Source organism: Saccostrea cucullata, unplaced genomic scaffold (genome assembly GCF_032062105.1).
Source record: "Saccostrea cucullata isolate Sc308-1 unplaced genomic scaffold, CSIRO_AGI_Scuc_v1 ctg660, whole genome shotgun sequence".
In the NCBI taxonomy this organism is placed as follows: domain Eukaryota; kingdom Metazoa; phylum Mollusca; class Bivalvia; order Ostreida; family Ostreidae; genus Saccostrea; species Saccostrea cuccullata.
The window spans coordinates 278,052-302,723 of NW_026927717.1; the positions used below are offsets into that span (position 1 = coordinate 278,052).

Sequence of the window (24,672 nt, forward strand, 5' to 3'; positions counted from 1 at the left end):
TGAACTAGAAACAGTAGTTGTGGAAATGATGAAGATCTAAAGTCAGATTTAAGTTGACCCCGTTTCTTCTTATCTGCATCCATTATTCTGTAGATTTTGGATTTAAGAGCCTCTTCATTCATGTCAATTTGCTGCGTTAAATTCCCCAATGTTTTAATTAGCCATTTCATATCTTTCTTATTTTGCTTCATACATGAATACAGTTCTATTACATGGAGATTCTTTAAGCAAGATATGGGTATTGTTGGTAATTTTTCATCTTGAAGCAGAACTTCGATTGAATGAATTCCAAATTCTTTAAGAGATTCTATAATTTTGTGAGTTTCTTTCTGTTGTAAACAAAGTCACTCAAAATTCATAGTTCAATGTGTCACTTCTTGTAAGGCATGTTCCAGAAACAAATGTCTGTGTGCTTTTATGATTTTCAGTAAACACCTTTACCAAATCATCACTCCATATTCCATTTGTATTTGTACCTACTGGTCCTGATATTACTGTTTGAGTTTCTTTGGAATTCTCAGAGTAGGAAGTTTTTGGGAATGTAACGAAAGTTTGAGTCAATACATATCTGTGATGCAAGGTGTGTGCTACAGCGGTGGATCCACCTATACATGCACATTATCTGATGTTAAATTTAATATTTTCCCACACAAATGTGCTTGAGTTTGACTTGACACTAAGTTAGAAATAGAAATCCTTCTTTTCTTCGGTTTTAAAATGCTTTGAGAATCAGAAGATTCAGATTCACTGCTGCTAGTGCTAGTGCTACTGCGCGTTTTCTGTTCTTTACTTACATTCACAGGTGTTTCAGATTCTTCTTCCGTCAGTTCCGAGTCTGATGATGTAAATAAACACTGGCTGTCTTCTTCTTATGAAGAAAACAAATAAAATATTCCCAATTCTGATCAACATTGCATTAAATGCTCCAAACTCTTATAACTGTAAACGTGTATAGTAAATTTGTAACAATGATACAAATGTACAAGACTTGGAAGGGTTATTTCTTCTCAGACGAAATTTGTAAACAATTGTAACACGTGTCGTTCGAATTTCTTCAGTGCCTATTTCCGGTAAAGGGGTACCCTGTTATATCGTGCAATTTCTTATATATTACGGGGTTTTATAATGCTATTGACTATGATTACACTTTCTAATAACAAAGAGCAATCAAAATATACTTGTTAAGCCGGCGTACTCGTCCTCTATAGTAAAAAAAGCGAAAACATAAAACTTCACTTGACGTTTGTTACCATTGCTTGTAGGAGTTCTCCCGGGCTGTTGTCAAATACAGAAAGGTGAGGGTCATTTCTCTCGAAATATCAACCAATGAAATTGCTAGCATGCTAAGGGAACGTGTCAAAGGCCGTAATTGAAAGGCATACGAGTCGGGTTCGGTTTTCGTAGTTAGTCATTTTTATGCGCGCGCAGCGCCACCTATCCTTTCGGCAATGCTACTGATACGCTTTGAGGTACCCATCTCTTATCCTTAACTCCTCTTATACCACTGAAGGAAATTTGATGAAACTTTCCCAGAATCTTTATTACATATTGCCATTGTGCACCTTTTATTTTACTTTTTGATCTGACATATATTTTGGATTTTCCAGAGCAAAACAAGGACACTACAATTTTATTCATATGTTAGTCGGGGGGTATCATTTAAATTAGTGAGCTCATTGCTCACAGTACCTCTAGTTTTATTATAAAAATTTATCTGTCCAACATTGGCAGAAATATAATTAATCTGACTCCAAAAGTTCTCCTTCCAAGTCAAACACTCTCATTTTTAGGTCACCTGAGTAAACTCAGATGACCTATTGTTATCACTTTTCGTCCGTCGTCGTCCGTCGTCGTCCGTCGTGCGATAACATATGAACATTTTCAGCTTCTTCTTTGAAACCACTGAACCAAATTTGGCATATAGCATCTATGGTTAAAGGGGAACAAAAATTGTGAATTTCATGGTCCCTGCCCCCCTGGGGGGTGGGGCACAAACCACTAAAATTGGTGCAATCTTTAAAAATATTCTTCTTTACTCCTGGACATCAAGCAGTCAAACTGTTTGCATGATTGTAATCAGCATTGAGTCCTCTACCAAAATTGTGAAATTCATTGCCCCGGGGTCATGGGTTCTAGTGCTAGGGCGGGGCCAAATAAGTATATAGTGAAAATGCATTATTTCTTTGAAAATCTTCTTCTCTCCTACTGGGTATTAAATAAACCTACTAAGTACATAGTTATGATGAGCAAGAGCGCCTCTACCAAAATTGTGAATTTTATGGCCCCAGGGTCGGGGGTTCTGGTGTAAGAGTGGGGCTCTATAGATTTTAATAGTGAAATTACATGAATTCTTTGAAAATCTTCTTCTCTGCTCCTGGGTATTAAATAAACTAACTATGTGCATAGTTATGATGAGCAAGAGTGCCTCTACCAAAATTGTGTATTTTATGGCCCCAGGGTCAGGGGTTCTGGTGTAGGGGGAGGGCTCTATAGACTATATAGTGAAAATACATGAATTCTTTGAAAATCTTCTTCTCTGCTCCTGGGTATTAAATAAACTAACTGAGTGCATAGTTATGATGAGCAAGAGTGCCTCTACCAAAATTGTGAATTTTATGGCCCCAGGGTCAGGGGTTCTGGTGTAAGGGTGGGGCTCTATAGATTTTAATAGTGAAATTACATGGATTCTTTGAAAATATTCTTCTCTGCTCCTGGGTATCAAATTAATTTAGTAAGTGTATAGTTATGATGAGCAAGAGTGTCTCTACCAAAATTGTGAATTTTATGGCCCCAGGGTCAGGGGTTCTGTTGTTAGGTCAGGGCTCTATAGATTATATATTGAAAATACATGAATTCTTTGAAAATCTTCTTCTCTACTCCTACTAAGGAATGAAATAAACTAATTACATAGTTATGATGAGCAAGAATACCTCTTCCAAAATTGTGAATTTTATGGCCCTAGGGTCAGGGGTTTTAGTGATAGGGCGGGGCTCTATTGATTATATAGTGAAAATACATTGAATCTTTGAAAGTTTTCTTCTCTGCTCCTTGGTATTAAGCAGATGAACTACCTATATAGTTATGATGAGCAAGGGTACTAATCTTCCAGAATTGTGAATTTCAAGGCCCCAGGGTCAGGGGTACCATAAAGGAGGGGGGGGGCTGTACTTATATACTGAAACTGGATGAATTGTTCGAAATATGCTCCTTGGTATTAATAAAATATTTTTGAAAAGCAAGGGTGCCTTTTCAAAAATTTTGCAATGTGTGGATCTAGGCCTAAGGGTCAGGGGTTCATGTGTGATTGGGGCATTACTGATCATGCTGAATGTTACTGATTACTTGAAATGCATTTTTTGTTCCCCTACCCTGCCTATTGGTATTAAATAAACAAACTAAGCAACTGCTAAGTGTATTGTTATGATGTTCAATGGGGCGTCTTTCAAAATTGTGAATGCCATAGCATCTGGATTAAAACATGAATCAAATTCAATCACTGGAAAGTTGTTGCATAATGCTCAGGTGACCTATAAGGCCCATGGGCCTCTTGTTTTTCTTAAATTTTCATTTTATATCTTTTGTAGAAGCAAGGAATGGTGAGCTAATGCCTGCTGTTGATGATTGAAAGGTTTATGTTTAAGTCATTTTTCATTCCGTATAAATATATAATTCTAGAGATAAATATATTTTAAAACATTGCTGGATACTCAAACGATTTTATCTAAAGAAAAGTGTATTAATTATTTTCTTACATTCTTAAAAGAGGCCGGGTAAGGTGAAGAGATAATTCATATTTTTGTTAGTTTCTTTTCTTTTAATATCTACATGATGCTGCTATTTTAATTTCTCCTCGTATGTATTTCACCTGATGGGCCCCAAATATATTGGTATAAATAAATCTTATTTATTTTTATATATTCAGAATTTTATTTTATATGCATTTGTACAGGGAGTCTTTATAGACTGAAGGTGAGCAGCAGATTGGGAATATGGATGACTTTTTGATGTTGTGGTGAAGATTTTTGAAAATGATCATCATCCTAGAATAAATCCATATGAATGTGCAGGTCAGGCCTCACAGGTGAGGACCGGACTTCAGTGTGTTATCAAGAGCGGGTTATATTTTGCTTAGCTTAGTGATAGCTTACCATAAACATTGTAATTATCTTAGTAAGTTTCAAAGATATTACTTAATGTATCATATGTTTGACATTGAGTGGAATTTTTTTACATTTCTATTATGTTTAGTTTTGCATATTTTAAGTTACTGAAGTATGTCTTTCAAGGATTTAATGTTTTATCGTTAAAATGATAAATGTCCTACGCAACCGGTTTTACGATAGAATTTGTTCCGTGTATTCAATATGTAGCAAATTAAACACGGGCAACAACTCGTACTCAGTGCATTAACTTCGAGCAATCCAGAATGCAAACATGGCGTGTTAATATGAAGCGAGAAAAAACGTTGAGAAAATTAGTTGGATTTTCGTCTTCATTTGAATTATATTTTAGGTTTAAAGGCAAACGCAACATCAGAAAGGTTTGTTATAAATAATTTTAAAGTTATTTCCAATGCAAGTCCTTTTGTATTCTTCAAATTCGATTCGGAGTAATTCTGCAAATTTTTGCTACATTGCACGTATATGGGTGGTGTTCTAACTGTCGTGAGGGCTTTTCCCGAGACACAAGTAGATTATTCTAACTATGTCTTTCAAAGCTTGTGCTCTTTAATTTTGAAAATGATGTAAGGACTGTTTTTGTACAAAACCTGAAAAATCTGAGAACCCAGATAGTGACCGAGAAAAGATGTCACAGAGGGGAATCCAATATGGAGGCCATGATCGAGAATAATTACTAATGGACCTTTACGAGAAGCACTGACTTTTACAGTTTACTGTTTACCTGGACATTTAAACATTCACATCTACAGAGGTACATAATTGATTATGAAAAATAAAACCTTTCTAGTGGTCATGGTAATTGTGTCAGGGGAACTTGTATGTGAAGGCCTGGATTTGAGGGTAATATGGCTGTTGTTCTCTTTAAGCACAACTTATCTGTGCTTTGAAATAGCCCGTTATTTTCGTTGAATTAAATGTTGAGCTATATTATTATATTTTAAAAGAGCTTCCGTACACTGTCCCAATGTGAGAGTAATTCGCCAACCGTAAAAGCTCTCTATTATGAATGCTACTATCAAGAATATATAAACTAACTAAGAAATATCCTGGAGATTTATATATGAACATTCAAGCACTCATAATTATGAAAATTATTCAGCTAGAGAGTTTCTGATTAATTTTAATTTTCAGTCAGTAGTTTAAACTGGATATGCAATTTTCAGTACAATTTTGTAGAATGAATATGTAATTAACAAATTATGGTTGTCAATTTCTTGAAAGAACATAACAGCAGTATATTTATATGATCACTCTTGCAGAACAAAACACACAGAACATTTTCCTCTGTGTGCATCATACACTTAAACATTTTACACTGCAATAGTAATATATTTTCCATTGAGGACGTGTAAGTCGCACAAATACATGAAATATGTGAAGCTGGACACATAATTATGCAATCACACAAGCATCTACCTTGACATATTACATTTCCAAGGCGTGTTAAGTCGAACACATACATAAAAATGTATGACGCTGGGCACATATGCAAATACACCAGCATCTACCACAAACTATTTCATATTTTCCAAGGCGTATGAAGTCGAGCACATACATGAAAATGTGTGAAGCTGGACATATATGCAAACACACAAGCATCTACCACAGACATAAGAACATTTAATCCAAGCTAAATCAAGTCAGACAGGCTCACTGGGTGAAGCTGAACACATACATGTTCTCAAACATTTTTCAAGCTTCATCTTAATATATTCTAATATACATTTCAGAATTTTTCTTGTTTGTGAATATTTAAATTGCATCATTTTGCATTATAAGTTGAAGATGTCGAAATGTTATTAGCCTGTATATAAATGCATATCACATAGCCTTTTTTGTACTTTTTTCCACATTTTTAGCTCTTCTGGTCAGAGACCAGAAGAGCTTATGCGATAGTAATGCGTCCGGCGTCCGTCCGTCTGTCTGTCCGTCTATCAACAATTTTTAAAAACGCTACTACTCCTACAATTTTAGTCTGATTTCAATATTACTTGGCATACAAGTAGACTACACTAAGATACATAGAATAGTGCATCGGTTTTTGATTTCGATGAACGGTGTTGCCATGGTTACTAAAAATAGAATATTCTGTGAAATTCCTTTAAAACGCTACTCCTTCTACAGTTTTAGTTTGATTTCAAAATAAGTTCGCACACAAGTAGACTACACAAAGATACATAAAATAGTGCAATGGTTTTTGATAAGTACAAACCAGTAGAGCTACAGTCTCGACAGAGACTTCTGGTTTATTCCATCTAAACAGTTTATTTTATATGTGCACACGAACATAAAGAATATAAATAATATTGTATTATAGTTTAAAGAGAAAGGGGACCTACATGTTTATGCATATTTCATAAACAGAAATGTGAAATTTTGATATATATTATCTGCCTTTCTTTCTTTTTGTATTAGATGTATCTGAATGTTGTTTCAAAATGCTACTCCTCCTATAGTTTTGGTCCGAATTTATTATAACTTGGAACACAAGTAGACTACACTAAGATCCATAATTCTGTGCATCTGTTGTTCATTTCAATGAACGATGTTGCCATGGTTACTAAAAATAGAAATTTCTGTGAAATTCTTTCAAATTGCTACTCCTCCTACAGTTTTGGTCCGATATCAATAAAACTTGGCACACAAGTAGACTATACTAAGATACATAATTCTGTGCATCGGTTTTTATTTTGATGAGTGGCAAGGATCATTTTTTCTATTTATTGCTGATTTAAAGTCTCAAGTCCCAATTGCTACTTTTCTGTTCCTTTGTTTTAAGTATAAAGCAGTAGAGTTACAGTCTCGACAGAGACTTCAGGTTTCTATTGTTATTTTATTAATTACTATATAATTAATATCAATGTACATATAAAATATCTATACCATCTTATCCAGAGAGTTCTAGGCATTCCTGGTGCGGATTATAAGGGGGTCTCTTGGGAGACTTTACCCAGAAAGTTTTTATGTACATGTAAAATATGAATCAAAAAAATTGTTTAAACTCTGTAATTTTCAACCTTTGTCTTTTTATGCCCCCGTAAACAAAGTTTCGGGGGTATATAGTTTTTGTCGTGTCCGTCTGTCTGTCTTTCTGTTTGTCCGCAAAAACTTTAACCTTGTCCATAACTTTGATTTAGTGTAGATGTGACTTTCATTTTTCACATGTGTATTCCTTGTGACAAGACCTTTCTTTGGGTACTACCAATTTGACCTTGACCTACTTTTACACAAAAAATTCAAATTTCCACTTTGGTCATAACTTTTCAACAGTCAATACCAGGACATTTATACTTCATATATATATTTTTGTGGTAAGACTTTTTACTGGATACCACCGACCTTGAACTTTTGACCTTAGAGATTTACGTACTAATAAAAAAAACTCTAATCTTGGCAATAATTTTTGAACGGTAAGGGCTAGAGCTTTCAATCTTAACATATGTACTTTTTGTAAGAATACGCTTCATTGGATACCAAGAGTTTTGACCCTGACCTTGGAGTTTGACCTACTTTTAAAAAATAAACCTTGACCATACCTTTTTAAAGGGTAAGAGCTAGTATTTTCATACTTTACATATTTAAACCTTGTGACGAGACCTTTCATATGATATCAAGACCTTTGACCTTGACCATAGAGTTTGTTATTGCCTGTTTTAGTAAATGATGTAATATTGTATTGTTTGAAAAAGTTTGTAGTCGATATACATAAAGAAGTTAAAACAGAAAAGTTTTCAATATTTCTTTATTCAAAGCAATTCACAGTGAGTTCTCCGTCTATCAGATGTAATGACTAGGAGCACACGGCGGGTGTGACCGGTCAGCAGGGGATGCTCACTCCTCTATGGCACCTGATTCCACTTCTGATGTTTCAGTGGCCCATGTTTGCTCTGCTCCTATTTTGTATTGTTTTATGAACTTTGGGATTGAATACTGTTCGTTATCTCCATATCCTTTTATGTTAGCAAATCAAATAACAAAAGTTTTTACTCAATAGGAACTTAAGGTTTATTGTACCTGTATTCAGATGAACATTTTTGATTGTCCCTCTACAGAATATAAAAAAGTATATATTTGCTGGATTCTTTCAATAGATGAAAATTTCTTATATTACTGTATAAAAATATCGGGTATCGACTAAATCAGATTCCAATTTTATACAGTCAAACAGGAAAAACCGAAAGTATATAAGTGTATTAAACAAAAGTTTAATAGGTAGGGGGAGCAAACATTTGTGCAAACTCAGATACCTACAGTTTTAATTTGATCAGTGAAAATAACATATTGTTGAAATATAAGGATAAATTATTCACAGCTCAGTATTATATGGTATTGTAAATACCGATTAACAAAACTGAGAACACTTAACTTATCCTTTCACTCTGCTTGGAAAATATTGAAACTTCCTCATTGAACATACTGAGTAATCAGAATTCGATCAATATGTTGAATTTCCTACTAATCAAATATAACCCAAATTATCAATTTTGTTTCCTGCACTTATTACGGACTCCTGTTGTTCTCGTTGAAATTTTCTAAAAAAAGACTAAATATTAATATCACTTGAACTTTGGCTTGTATTCCAGATTAGAGAATACTAATAGATTTGTCCTTATTTTACATTTTATAGATAATTATCATATGTTCTTGTTCTGTTTAAAGGTACTTGGACTTAGATTTGAAGTCAATATTTTCTCTAAAATATTACGACTTATATATTTTAATAGCATTTTACACAAAAATTAATTAAAAATCTTATTTCATTTAAAAGGTATTAAAACTTCAAATTTTTTGGCGGGTTTGATTGACACATCCTTGCACTTTCACATATTAATATCTTTTATTTGGAATGTTATTTCGCAAATTCACACCAAAGCTTTTTGTGTTACAAAAAAAACGACAAATTAAAATGCTTCTTTTCCACCAATTTCAAAGCTTCGAATACTTATTAAATACTAAATGTTAAAATCTGATGTACATATCATCTACTTTTAAAATTTGTTTTGATGTACATCTTCTTAAAAAAATGTAGATAACAATTCCAAACCCTTATAGTTCACTTCAAAGGGAGTGGGCGCTTAAATTTGGATTCGGTAGTACATGTAATAGTGGCTCATAAAAAGAAAAGAAAAAACATATCATTGATTTATACATTTTTTTTTCAAAAACTAGGCATCGAGTGTGTTGTGGCATGGGTGAATGTAAAATGGGCAAATACTCGGTTGAATATGTTTTATTGAAATATGCACCTGAATATAGCCATACGAATTAAATAATGCAAAAATCGACTCTTTCTGTGGTAGGATTTGATTTTAAAGAGTTAGTAAATAACGATAACTCTTACTAGTTACGATCGTTTATTGAACATTCGGAAACTTTTAGCTTTATACAGTGATTTGGGAAGAGTGCTTGTATGGTTTGATTTGATAAGAGAGACACACCTGCAGACCGCGGTGTATTCAAAGTCCAGTTTTTCACGTTTAGGTCAGTTGGTCTTGAACCTTCTCAGAGGTTCATATCAGCTCACTTTTTGATAAGAGGGAGGATCCCGGTCCCTGTCAACATGTTCAAGTTGCCCTTTTGTTTTTCCTTATTTACACGTCCATTCTATTGCCAATTTCCAGTTCCTTATTTCTATTTTCGGTATACTGGTTAGGTTAGGCATAGTAAATTTTTCGTTCAGGAGTGGGTCAATTCTCTTTGGACTTAGTATTTGGTAGGACGGGTTCTTGACTTTGTACGTTAAGTAGGCACTTTTTTAGGCCCATAAGTAGGATAGGTCGTTAGCACATCAGTTATAAATATTATAAATGTAAATATTTTGTGCTTTTAATAAAATACAATTGCTGCCATAATAAATACTAGTTAATTTGCAAACTCTTGTTATTTAAATTTTTGGTTTAGTAAGTCACTTTCGTGACTATTTGAGATAAAAAGGTTTTATATTGGTAAGTACATTGATTCCTTTTATTGATAAAAGAAAATGTGTGAAATTTAAGAGGTACATTATTTTCATGCGATCATTTTTGTTATACCCCCCGCTTGAAAAGCGGGAGGGTATATAGTAATCGGTATTTCCGTCCGTCCGTCTGTCCGTCCGTCTGTTATGCTTTGGGGTACCCATCTCTTATCCGCAACTCCTCTCATACCACTGAAGAAAATTTAATGAAACTTTCACAGAATCTTTATTACATATTGCCATTGTGCACCTCCTATTTTACTTTTTGATCTGACATATATTTTGGATTTTCTAGAGCAAAACATGGACACTGCCATTTTATTCATATGGGAGGCGGGGGGTATCATTTAGTGAGCTCATTGCTCACAGTACCTCTAGTTTCAATGGTATCGTGGAATTTTCTAATATACAGTTAAAGTATATCATTGAGGGAGTCAGCAAGATTCCAGTTCCCCAAGAGCAAGTCTATAGGCTTGCTCGAGGGGAACTTGAATCTTGCTGACTCCCGCAATGATATACTTTACCTGTTTTATTATACCGATACAAACAAGACATTTGAAAAAGTTATACATTCAATACTGTATTCTATAACAATGTTTAATTCCAACACCAATAAATAAAAAAAGAACAACAAAACAGAATACAGACATGAATAGAATTCCATTTTATCAATAAATCAGTTCATTATCTGATTTTTACCTAGTTAAATCGAAAGTAACATTCCGTAAATCTTGAGATCGCCATGTGCATTTCTGTTGTCGTTTGCTACCAGTAAACTGGTTCTTTCTGATTGATATGGGACCAGTTGACTCTCGATACATTTCGATTCATTAATGAATATTCATGAGTTTATTCGGAACATTTCTAATTTTGTCGTAAGTTGAAAGAAAATGTAAGTGTTCCGAATAGGTGTGTATCAGTTCATAAAAAAACGTACTTTTTGCAGGGAATCAGTCTGTTTTGCAGGGAATCGGCTTATTCACGGAGATTTTCAGGAAATCAGCAAAATATATCGATTTACTTTTACTTTACTTTTAGTGAAAAATCAGTAGAGGTATAATAAATTCCATTGATACCAAGTAGCGAATGACGGTAACATTCGTGCCGTGAGTGGTAAATAAGTGTAAGGGTAAAAGCAAATACTGTCACATTTTTGTTGCCCTTTTTCGTTAATTTTGTTATTTATGCGGTCTTCTCTTCATGAATTTGAAATGCATTATCAGTGTATTCTTAACCGTATAATTTTTTCTATTTGTTTAAAAAAAAGAAGTAGAAAATACCAATAAATATCAAAATCTTAACTTTTTCAATTTATTTTCTGCATGGCAGAAAATTGACAAAGTCCAACTGTATAGGGCTTTGGCTTTAAATGATAATAATAATACTGTAGATCACTTAATTTTCGCGACACCTTATTTTCGCGAGATAGTCATTGACTCTTGATGAGCGAGACAAATTTTTCACGAATTGTGGTTGTTGTTCTATATAATCTTAAGGAATACTTTTATACGCGAGAATTTAATTTTCGCGAGCACACTGTCTCGCGTAATAACGCGAAAATAAAGTTCTCGCGATTAAAAAGTGATTTACAGTATATAAATACGTTATTTGTATAGTGTCCCGGTAGCTACATTGGTTTGTTGCTGGATTCGAGCCACATTGAAGCAGCATTTCAGGTTCGAATACAGTGATTTTTTTCAATCTATTTTTTTTTTTTTTTTTTTTTTTTTTTTTTTTTTGCTTTAAATTTTTGATTTAGTAGTAAAAATCACTCCTTGAATTAAAATGCAAAGAATACATGTACTATAAATCAATTTACTTTATTTCCCAATGCGTTCACATTTTGTTATTTATAGTGCTAATGCTCCCAAACAGAATTAAACATACATGAATCTTTTACTTCATAACTGCTTGTGATGAAAAAAGTATTCAATACATTGTATATTTAAAAGAAAATTAAAAAAAAATAGCAACTTCGATCGTTCTCTTAAATTCAATATTTTCAGTGCATTTGAAAATTGAGCACAATTTTTTATAGGGTTAGACGTTTATTATAGTTGATTCGATGTATCCAGTATGGATAATTTATCTTTCATGACACCTTTTTATTGGAAAAAAATATTTGGGAATAAACAAACGAAAGACAGAAATCTATCCCCATTAAGTATCCAGGTTCATTGTATAAGATATGTAAAAAAAACAAAACATGGTGCTCTGACATTTATACTTGAATTGTTTCGTGTCAGTGTTTCCTGCAGACTGCCTATTTAATGTCTCTATTTTTGTTTATCTTGTATGGTACGAACACTAAACCTTTCTAGAGTAGGCAGTACTTCAGAGAAAGCTCCCTTACTGGTACTAGAAGAAAAAATACCAACATCCAATCGAGAAAAAACAAGAAATCTGTGAGCCAATGCTCACTAGTAATACCCCCGCTCTGATGTGAATAAACACTATCATGTTAATGTTCATAAGTTGAATTATAGGCAAATGCAGAAAAATACTAAGCTGATATCAGATTCACAACAAAATTAATCCCACTATATGGCATGCCTCAACAAAGAGTGTTCTAAAATTTCAAGCATCTGCTATAAGTAGTTCATGGGAAAAGTGCGACGAATTTTTTTATGTGTCAAACAGACAGGCGCACAGACAATCAGGGAGTTGACATCGGATTTTAACAAAAAGTATCCCACCATATGGTATGCCTCTGAGAAGATTGTGTTAAAATTTCAAGCATTTGCGATGAGTAGTTGGTGATAAAATTGTGATGAAAATTTGTTATGTATGAAATAGACAGACGCACAGTCAAACAGGAAGTTGAGATCAGATATGAACAAAAATGTATCCCACCATATGGCATGCCTCAGAGAAGAATTTCTTAAAATTTCAAGCATCTGCAAATAGTAGTTGCTGAGAAAACTGCGACGAAATATTGCGATGAAAATTTGTTATTATGAAACGGACAGACGCACAGACAAACAGGAAGTTGACACTGGATTTGAACAAAAACGTATCCCATCATATAGCATGCCCCAGAGAAGATTGATGTAAAGTTTCAAGCAACTGCCACGAAAATTTGTTATGTATGAAACAGACACACGCACAGACAAATAAGAAGTTGACATCAGATTTGAACAAAAATGTATCCCACCTCAGAAAAAATTGTGTTAAAATTTGAATTTTCTGCGATGAGTAGTTACTAAGAAAACCGAGACAAAAAATTGTTACGGGCAGACACACGGACGGACAGACACACAAGGTTAAAACAGTATACCTCCCTCTCCTTCGGAGCAGGGGTATAAAAACAGAAAATGTAGTAATAATATATTTTTACGTTTTATACAAGATGAAATCTGTCGTTACTCTGTGGGAAAATCAAATTGCCCTAAATTTTGACTTTCCCTATAAATCTTCCTGTTTTAATAACTATATATATTTTATAAGAAAGGAAACATTTTAATCCATTTTCAAATTCTTTTGAGGAATTCAGTTATGGAATAACATCAGTAAATGTAAGAGAAAATATATGACTTTAAATTGATGAGACTTTAATTTAAGTACATATAATTACCAAGTTACATGAGATTTTCGTTTCGTTATATCTTATTTCAGTTCCCTTTTTGTCCTCTGTAAATTTGATTATTTTAAAACCGCTTCTTTTTCCTTAAGAAATGAGAGGTCTTGTCTTCATCTTTTTGGTGTATGTTTGTTTGATTGATTGATTGCATACGTTTAACGTCTCTCTCTCTCTCGAAAATTTTAACTTATATGGAGACGCCACCACCTGCCGATGGAGAGCTGCAAACTGTGTCCAATGTTCAGCACTTAGGGCCATTGAGCAGGGAAGGATCTTTTTCTTGCCGGGACCTACTGCGACACGGTCCCTCGGTTTGTACGGACTTCACGTCCCTCGGTGGGATTCGAAACCGCGACGCAATAATTAATTCCTTACTTCGCGACTCTAGAGCACTCTAGTCTCTGCGCTACGCGGGCGACTTCTGGTGTATGATTTCCAAAATAGATTTTGTTATTTCTTTCTGCTCCAAAGAACATGGAAATTTTGCTCACTTATTTAAGTGTTTCGATTTGCTGTTCACTAAAAAAATTCCCTTAAACTCGTGTTTAAAAATGAAAATAATTGGAGTAGAGATATTTTGGGTTAAGATAATTAGTTTTTAATAGATCTTTTAGGCACCCCTTTCTGCAACATTACATTTGCAGAATTTCCAGACCAAAAAAAATTATTAGAATAACTAGAACTTGTTGTACAGAGCAAGTCAATTTGGATATTTTTTTTCTCTTCCAAGATGAAATAAAAGCAGGCACATGTATCTTAAAGTGTATGAAAACTTACCAAGTTTTTCTTATGTATTTCCTATGATTGTATGTAAAAATTGAAATAATTGAAAATTATTTTCAAATCTAATTTTTGCAAATTTAAGTAATCCGACTTTAATTAGACCTATATAAATATAAATTTTTGGCCCTTATTCTTCGTATATACTGCACAAAGTTACAGAAAAAATTGTTTAAAATAAATACAATGACGTGTATATTTTACAAAGCCCAAAATAAATTTTATATTCATGTACTAAAGTTAGTTTTAATTATTTTTAGGTTGACGAAAAATAACGGAAAACAACTAGTGTAAAATGGCAGAAAACAAGTTTGAGCAGGTATACATGTACTAGTCATCATAACCTTTATCCTTAACATTAAATTGTCATTGAAAATATTTTTAAAACACTTCATATGCTAATTTTTATTTCAAATGTTGCCAAAAATAAGATTAAACTTCAATTTCTTTCTTACTTTAATCCCAAAGAAAATTTTTACAAAACCGATCTCGGAACACTTATGACGGGTAAGAAGTGAGTATCTTAAATGCGATATAAAAAGAATGATGATATTAAGGGCTCTGTATTAAAGGCATATATCCTTTCATCTATTCCTTGCAGAGGTGTGAGCACGAGTATTGCACGATGGGTGACACCAACCAATATGAAGTTCTGGTAAAATCACTACAAGAAAATAAGGGTTTTCAAATAAAACTTCTGTTTAAAAAAAAAACTAAATATATAAACGTGTAATATTCCTTTTTATCATCAATTGTTGCCCTAAAATTGTATTTGACGAGGAACTTTATACTTAAATCTGAAATCTACTTTTATGACTTACTTTCTTTGATTTTTTTATTGTTTGCCAAAAATTATTAGTAAAGGTGCCTGGACAAAAATAAAAGTCAATGTTTTCCTTCAAATTTTCGGTTTAATATCATGACCTGTATAATGCTATACCATTCCAAACGGAAATATAATGGCTTATTTTCTAGAAATTTTTGAAACTATGAATTTCTGGACAAGTTTGATTGTCTCCTCCTTGCACGTTCACATTTGTTTCCCTTAATACTTAAAGAAAAGAAATTCTGTAGCGTTTAAATGAAAAAAATTAAATCGGAAAAATTCAGAGTAGAAATGTGAAAAATCAAAACCAACTCACCAGTTTTGTGAGTTTGTGCTCTGTGATGTGTGCAGCGCTTCACAGATTGAACACACCTGTGAAATTTACACTGATTTTGAGCTCTGTTATTTTTGTCCCCCGAGAAAGCAAGGGGACATAATATCTCATTCGTCTGTCTGTCAGTCTGTCCGTCCGTCACGAGAACATTAACCTTGCACATAACTTTTGATTTAGTGGAGCCATGACTTTTATATTTTACATGTGTATTCCTTGACCATAACTTTCGAACAATAAGAGCTAGGGCTTTCATACTTCATATATACTGACACGCAAAAGAAACGCAACAAGCAGTAATCTACAAAGGTTTGAATTTTTAGGTCACCTGAGTAAACTCAGGTGACCTATTGCTATCCGTTTTCGTCCGTCGTCGTCCGTCGTGTGTTAACATTTGAACATTTTCAGCTTCTTCTCTGCAACCACTAAACCAATTTCAACCAAATTTGGCACAAAGCATCTATGGGTGAAGGGAAACAAAAATTGTGAATTTCATGATCCCTGCCCCCCTGGAGCCTGAGGGGTGGGGCCAAAACCACTAAAATTAATCCAATCTTTAAAAATCTTCTTCTTTACTCCTGGACATCAAGCAGTCAAACTGTTTGCATGATTGTAATCAGCATTGAGTCCTCTACCAAAACTGTGAAATTCATGGCCCTGGGGTCAGGGGTTCTAGTGCTAGGGCGGGGCTAAATAAGTATATATTGAAAATGCATTATTTCTTTGAAAATCTTCTTCTCTGCTCCTGGGTATTAAATAAACCATCTAAGTACATAGTTATGATGAGCAAGAGTGCCTCTTCCAAAATTGTGAATTTTATGGCCCCAGGGTCAGGGGTTCTGGTGTTAGGGTGGGGCTCTATTGATTATATATAGTGAAAATGCACAATTTCTTTGAAAATCTTCTTCTCTGCCCCTTTGTATTAAATAAACTAAGTGCATAGTTATGATAAGCAAGAGTGCTTTTACGCAAATTAAGAATTTTATAGCCCCAGGGTCAAGGGTTCTGGTGTTGGGGGGGGGGCTCTATTGATTATATAGTGAAAATACATGAATTCTTTGAAAATCTTCTTCTCTGCTCCTAGGTATCAAATAAACTAACTAAGTGCAAAGTTATGATAAGCAAGAGTGCCTCAACCAAAATTGTGAATTTTATGGCCCCAGGGTCAAGGGTTCTGGTGTTGGGGGGGGGGAGGGGCTCTATTGATTATACAGTGAAAATACATGAATTCTTTGAAAATCGTCTTCTTTGTTCCTAGGTATTAAATAAACTAACTAAGTGCATAGTTTTGATGAGCAAGAGTGCCTCTACCAAAATTGTGAATTTTATGGCCCCAGGGTCAAGGGTTCTTTTTTTTAGGTGGGGGGGGGGGGGGCTCTATTGATTATATAGTGAAAATACATGAATTCTTTGAAAATCTTCTTCTCTGCTCCTAGGTATCAAATAAACTAACTAAGTACATAGTTATGATGAGCAAGAATGCCTCTTCTAAAATTATGAATTTTATGGCCCCAGGGTCAGGGGTTCTGGTGTTAGGGCAGGGCTATATTGATTATATAGTGAAAATACATTAAATCTTTGAAAATTTTCCTCTCTGTCTCTGGGTATGAAGCAGATGAACTACCTAAATAGTTATGATGAGCAAGGGCCCTAATCTTGCAGAATTGTGAATTCAAGGCCCCAGGGTCAGGGTGGGGGGGGGGGGGGGGGCTCTGCTTTTATACTGAAAATGAATTGATTGTTTGAAATCTGCTCCTTTCTATTTATAAAACATTTATTTATTTTTTGATAGGCAATTTTAAGGATGCCTTTTTAAAATTTGTGCAATGTGTGGACCTAGGGTCAGGGGTTTATGTCACAGTGTTAGGGGCACTACTGATTATTGCTGAATATTACTGATTAGTTGGAATGCAATATTGTTCCCCTACCCTGCGTATGGGTATTCAGTAAACAAGCTAAGCAACTGCTAAGTGTATTGTTATGATGATCAATGGTGCTTCTTTTCAAAATTGTGAATGCCATATAGCATCTGGCTTAAAACATGAATCAAATTCAATAACTGGAAAGTTGTTGCATAATGCTCTCTTGTTTATCTAATGATTTTCAAAAAAAATACAGTAAGGCTAAACTCACTTTTCAGAACATCAGGGATTTGATAAAAATGTTAAATGAATGTCTTTTAATTTTACTAAGTAACATATGACTGTTAAAATACCCCCTCCCCCCCCACTCCCAGCCATTCAATTACAACGTGCAAGACTATCCTAAACAGCAATTGCAGCTTAATTTTTACGATACAATAGGTTAATCAATATCGAGATCTGAGCGAAGGAATTATTCTTTGCCACTTTTAAATGCCTGTTTTTGAGATGATTAGGTCGATTTTTTTCTAACTTAGCGCATTGTAGTAACCATTGGACTTCCGGTCCAAGGACTATCATTTATGCATATGATACATAAGACCCCTTTGAGGCGTAATGCAGTGTATTTTTGCATCATCAACTCTCCATCACCTTTACGTTGAGATTTTCCAGTAAGAGCAATGGGAATGCTTATTTAAGCCATTTTCGAGAAGCCTTAGCATCGTAACGGTAAACAAAAGAGGATTTTATTTTTTGAAATATTGCTGTTTTACTTAAGATGAACATTATAAAACCTTAAAACTCCCATAATATTGCCAAATGTTTTGTTAAACATGCAATGTTTTATTTCTGTTAAGCAGACTCAAACTTGACTTCCGGTTATGGTACGAAAATCGTTCAACCGTTAAATTACCGATATTCACCAAATTGAAGATATTCATAATTTTAAGATGTAAAATTCTTTACTTTATATAATTATTTCCCCCAAAGTAGGGTGTTGCGTTTCTTTTGTGTGACAGTATATGTAATACTTGTTAGAAAACCATTAATTGGGTACCAAGAACCGTAGAACTAGGACTTTTATATTTCACATATGTATTTTTTGTGGCAAGACCTTTCATTGAACACCAACAACTTTGACCTTTTCACCTTGGCCTTGGAGATTTACGTACTTACGTAAAAACGTTGACCTTGACCATAACTTTTGAACGGTAAGGGCTAGGGTTTTTGTACTTCACATATGTGATCCTTGAAAAGAACCATTCATTGGATACCAAGAACTTTGACCCCTTAACCTTGACCATGGAGTTTTACCTTCTTTTTCCAAAATTTTCACTTTGGCCAAAACTTTTGAATGGTAGATACTAGAACTTTCATTTTTCACATATGTATTTTTGTCCCCCGCTTTCGCGAAACCGAGGGGACATGAAACCTCATTCGTCTGTCAGTCAGTCTATCTATCCGTCACAAAAACTTTAACCTTGCTCATAACTTTTGATTTAGTGGAGCTATGACTTTCATATTTCACATGTGTATTCCTAGTGACAAGACCTTTCTTCGGGTACCACCAAATTTGTCCTTTTGACCTTAACCTTGAAGTTTGACCTACTTTAACACAAAAATTCCAAACTTTTACTTTGGCCATAACTTTTGAACGGTAGATACTAGGGCTTACATATTTCACATATGTATTTTTTGTGACAAAACCTCTCATTGGATACCAACATCTTTGACCTTTTGACCTTGACCTTGGAGATTTCCGTACTTAAGAAAAAACTTTAACCTTGGCCATTACTTTTAAATGGTAAAGGCTAGGGTTTCAATACTTCACATATGTAATCATTGTGAGGAGACCTTTCATTGGATACCAAGAACTTTGACCCTTTGACCTTGACCTTGGAGTTTGACTTACTTTTAAAAAAAAACTTTAACTTTGGCCATAATTTTTGAACGGTTCGGGGAAGGGCTTTCATAATTCAAGTAAGTTATACTTGTAGCAATACTTTTCTTAAGAAACTACCAATATATATAATCTATTTTGTCATACGGGGTCATCAGGTTCACTTCCTTATAAATCTTGATTGAGAAATGATAGGGCTTTCATATCTTACATGTGCATTACCTTTGACAAGATTTGACACAATGTCATAAAAAATGACATCCCACCCACAAAGACACCGAAAGCAGGGGACCACAATTCTTTGAATTTGCTTGTGTATTTTTTTGTAGCTAGACCTTTCATTGGATACAAACAACTTTGTTCGTTTGACCTGGGAGATTTCCGTTCTTATGAAAAAATTTTTACCTTGACAATAATCTAATGCTAAGAGCTAAGGTTTTTATACTTCACATATGTAATCCTTGTGAGAAGACCTTTCATTGGATACCAAGAACTTTTACCATTTGACCTTGACTTTGGAGTTTGACATACTTTTAAAAAACTTGAACCTTGGCCATAACTTTTGAACGGTTAGGATTAGGGTTTCGACCATTACTTTTGAACAGGTGGTGCTAGGGATTTTGTATTTCACAATCATTTTTCTTGTAAGAAAACACCTACTTTGGGTAATAATAATTTGTATTTAAGAAACGCTTAATCTTCGTTATGTTGCCATACGGGGCCATCAGTGTTTCACAAACTTATCTTGTTTCTTATATTGAAAATAGATAGGGTTTTCATATTTGATATGTGCATTACCCGTGACAAGATAATTCCGAACATGCTACGATTTCTTACCCCTTTACCCTCACGATTAACTTTTTTTTTTTTTTAAATCAACTTCAATGATAATTTCTAAATAAATGATATATGATAGAGTGCTCATATTAGACACAATATGTCACAGAAAATAGCATCTCATCCACAAAGACACCGAAAGCGGGGGACCACAATAGTCACAGTTTCAAAACTTTCCAGATAAAATAAGTTTTTTATCATACATGTATTTCCAACTTTCACAACTTGTTTTTTTAAAGACCACTAATTTGAATTCCATTGGAGATTTTGAAGAGCATATATGCAGAAAAGCACAGCGGAAGAAAACTTCGAAGATTTGTGTGAAATCACTTGTCATCTTCGTCGTCCTTGTTTTAGTCATCGTCTGTACAACGATGACTGTGTTATATCTTCAGGAAAGAAGTAAAAGTAGAAATGAAAATCAAAGTAATTATCTTTATCAAAATTCCTTATTTGATACACTGAAAACTTATATTTTATTGACATTCTTTGTAGTTTAATCATATATGTATATTACCTTGATGTCTTGCGTCTTCCCAAGTAAACTGCTTCTGATGCATTCCGCTTTAAATAAAGCTATCACTGAACGAACGCTGGACTTTGACGTCCGGGTTTTTCCTCCGCAGTCGGTAACATACTATATTAGATTTTATGTAATCACTATATATAGACCTAATACAAAAAAGAAAGGGAACCAACGTCAGCTTAAATTTACACAGGGTCGAACTCGGAAACTCTCCTATATTTTCCAAAAAATACCTTGCAGATAGTAGAATAACTCCTGGAATATATACTTGTCCCCCGCTTGAAAAGTGAGGGATATTTTGGGTCTGTCCGTTCGTCCGTCTTTCTGTCTGTCTGTAAAGCTTTCGTTTCCACGCCATATCTCGAGAACCCTTTGCGCTTTCGCAATGACATTTTGCATAGCAACTCTCTATGGACTAAAGAAGAACCTTATTGATGATTTTGTCGGGCGATATTTCAAGAAGATTGAACTTTAGCAATGTGATTTTATACCAAAACTCCCTTGGACCTCTCTCATCCCTCTCAAAGTGCCCCGCCCCATTTGTTTTATTAGTATTTATTGTATTAAATGTTGCTATTTTAGCACAGGGGCATGAGGAGAGTTAATACGTATAAAACAGGTTCTTGACGGACGTTATATTCTTATTACACCTATTAGAACTGTTTAATAAAGGTTAAATTAGACACCATGCATTGTGTAAAATTTTGAAAATATCGAGCATGAATATATATATACATGTATGTTACTTCATGTTTGCATATAATTTTTGCTAGTAGCAAGAGCTTCTGTGGTTTAGTAGTATGTCTCGCTTCCCAGATGATCCATTTTCTTTTTTTTTTTCGAAATACTTTTTTTTACTAAATGATAGTATAAGAATCTTCGATACACATAATAAATAATAAGCAATCAAATCTTTATATCCCTATATTTGCATATTTTATTTGCTTCAGTATACATTTAATAATTCTACAAATTCAGTCAGTGGGATCCGACTCCCCTCCTCCCTTCTTCCCCCGAACTGCGCATGGTTTAATTTTTCCCTAAGCGGGGGACACAAATTCTCTGAATTAGCTTGTTACTTTTGAATTTTTAAAAAAAATGATAACAGTCATAAGAATTGTTTTAATCGTGTTTTGCAAATCCGATACCCTTTCATTTAAGTGACGTAAATGAAGTCGTCCCGTAAATTGACTCAACATTGCACCAAAAATTTTAAGGCGGAATGTCATTGGTCAACGGCGTTTTTCAAGAACAGATTTGACCAAAAGCTTTTTGCCTTCTAAGTTGCATGGGGTTTTGCAAATGTCGTCTGTTCTCTGCTTGGTCCTTGCCCTGAACGAAAAAGCCACAGTAACTAACTGAATAAAATTTTTAGGACATGACTTAAAGTACATCAACACGTACCACTGGATATCGAGTTACATGTAGTATAACCTAGCTTAAACGCTATATAGATGAATAAGGTTTCAGTTTTATTAAAGAATATTTATTGTAATATGATTTGTGTTTTTATTTTAATGTCTGTATGGTATTTTTATATGAAATACAAAATATTTCCCATATCGACCCTATGTAAATTCGGGCTGACGCTGGTTTACTTTTTCTTTATGTATATATACTTTTAGTTAGTTATACCTAAATGCAAATAAACAGGTAGTATGTCATCGGACCCTATGGGTTTTTCAAACATGCCGAACCTTTTGAAAAATTTATGAATTATTACATTACAGACGCCTACAAGATGAATTTCGGTCCTAAAGGGGAAACAAATAGTCAGAACAAGAAAACAGTGGTTTGCCTTAATGAACCCTTTAAAGGAATGAATTATACAACAGCAGGAAAAACAGGTATCAGGTACCTTATAGAATTGTTCAAATTTATTTCATTATCTTCAAACACCGGTTATACAGTGTGTATTTTTATATTTGCTTTACAGGAATTCAGGGACGCAATTTTTTAGTCTGCTTTACTGGCAATCACATCGACGCAAGTAACACAACTAAGACCATATATATTTTATCGAATAGAGATTTTGAATTTCAAATAATTTCGAAGTTTTATACACAACTATTAAAGGAAGTTGTTACACCAACGATAAATATGAAAGAAATTAGCGTTACAAGTGCGATTGCACTCTCGTATTTCAAAATCGAAGAAAAAGCACTATTCATCGAGACCAGTAAGGACGTCTCAGTTATCATTATTGATAATTATATACGTACTTCTGATAGCACTGTCATTTTACCAATGAAGTCGTTATCTAATTCATATGTTATTTCTTCACCCAAAATTTTCAACACTTCAAAAAGTTCACATTTTGCAATAACCACACCAGAGAACGGTACCATAATCAAAATTTATTTCCGCTTTTATCCTGATTTGCCGAAAAAGATAGATGGGGTAACTTACCGAAATGGCAGTGAATTTATTATCGTTTTAAATGAGCTTCAAACCTATCAAATAAGGCACAATGTTGACATGTCAGGAACATTGATTAAAGCAAACTCGGCTATCGCCGTTTTTTCTGGAAGTTACTGCCATAAAGTACGTTTTGAAAACAGCACTGATTTTGGATATTGCAGTAAGCTTGATGAACAACTTCCACCAGTTGATAGATTGGATAAAATGTATATTGTTCCACCAAACTATAACAGGATGGGAACAATCCTGAAAATTGTGTCGCCTTTCCAAACTAGTCTAAGGTATAAGGTTGGGAACGAACAAAAGAACAAAACACTTCAGCCGACTGAGCATTTTGAAATAACATTTTCGGATAAAGACATTGTTGTGATAGATTCAGAGAAGGCGGTTTTGGTCACCAGTTATGCCACTGGATCTGACGACACGGGGGACCCTTATATGATAACTGTACCAGGAATTCGACAGTATACAGATAAATATCTGGTGATGGTTCCTGAAAACTTCAGAGAAAATTACGTCACTATAATAATTGAGGAAAAATCACTTAACAACTTGATCTTAAACGAAACGAAAATCATCCATTACTTGAATGACAGAAAATTCTATACAACCGTGCCATTTAGGAAAATGAACTTTGTCGTGCTTGTTTTACAATTAAACGGCGGTCTTTTAAGAGTTAAATCGACAAATAATGCGGCGTTCGGGTTAATCGTGTATGGTCACAGAAAGAACGATGGACACGGGTTTGCAGGAAAAGCAGTTTTGCCGGACGTATGTGTTCCCTCTCATGATTAATCCCTTTACTTTTTACCTCGTGTGTGTGTGTGTGTGTGTGTGTGTGTGTGTGTGTGTGTGTGTTTTTGCGAAAATGGAAACATTGACTAAAAAGAGTATCAATGCTTATACTCCTATTTTTACCATAATGATTGGAGTTTTGTATTTTATTTTTGTTTATTTAACACCGAGAGAGTAGTGCAGTATGTTTTTTATGCGCTCCTTTAAAGACCAAACAAAATATTGATCGATATGTATACGTACAAAATTAAGATATGTTCAAAGATATAAAATGTACATCTACCTTCATAACCAAATGAATTAAGATATATCATTCTATTCAAAAAAAAAAAAAATAAACAAATGAATGTTTTTCTCTAAAATCTAACTATAGGTATATGAGAGTCGTATCTAAGATTTCCTTAAATAAGATTTCTAGTTGAATAGAATAGTATAACAGTTTAGCACGTACCATTTAAAAAAACATAATTGCAACTGTAAGCAAGACGCATAATTTTATTGTTGTCTTCAGCTGAAAAGGATATTTTCGATACACACAGTGTATATGATAGAAAAATACTTCAGACCTTACCGTAAATCTGAAAATTTTTACTTTAGAATTTTTCAAAACAAATTTGTACGTCTTTTTCATTCCAAAAAATGAAAAAGCAAAATTACATTATTGACGTTTGGTCTCT

General features: G+C 34.0%; 1 protein-coding gene across 2 annotated transcripts; it reads left to right on the forward strand.

Moving 5' to 3' along the window:
• Positions 1 to 13,610: 13,610 nt before the first annotated feature.
• LOC134275329 (IgGFc-binding protein-like) lies at positions 13,611 to 24,010 on the forward strand. Of its 2 annotated transcripts, XM_062757605.1 has the most exons (6): positions 13,611 to 13,652; positions 14,758 to 14,816; positions 15,099 to 15,152; positions 20,493 to 20,661; positions 22,510 to 22,626; positions 22,716 to 24,010. In XM_062757605.1, the coding sequence occupies exons 2-6, from the start codon at positions 14,793 to 14,795 to the stop codon at positions 23,993 to 23,995; spliced, it is 1,644 nt and encodes a 547-aa protein (XP_062613589.1). In that variant the 5' UTR covers positions 13,611 to 13,652; positions 14,758 to 14,792; the 3' UTR covers positions 23,996 to 24,010. The 2 variants fall into 2 exon arrangements, with proteins under 2 accessions (XP_062613589.1, XP_062613590.1); XM_062757606.1 differs by lacking the exon at positions 13,611 to 13,652 and having other exon boundaries at positions 14,744 to 14,816.
• Positions 24,011 to 24,672: the final 662 nt, after the last annotated feature.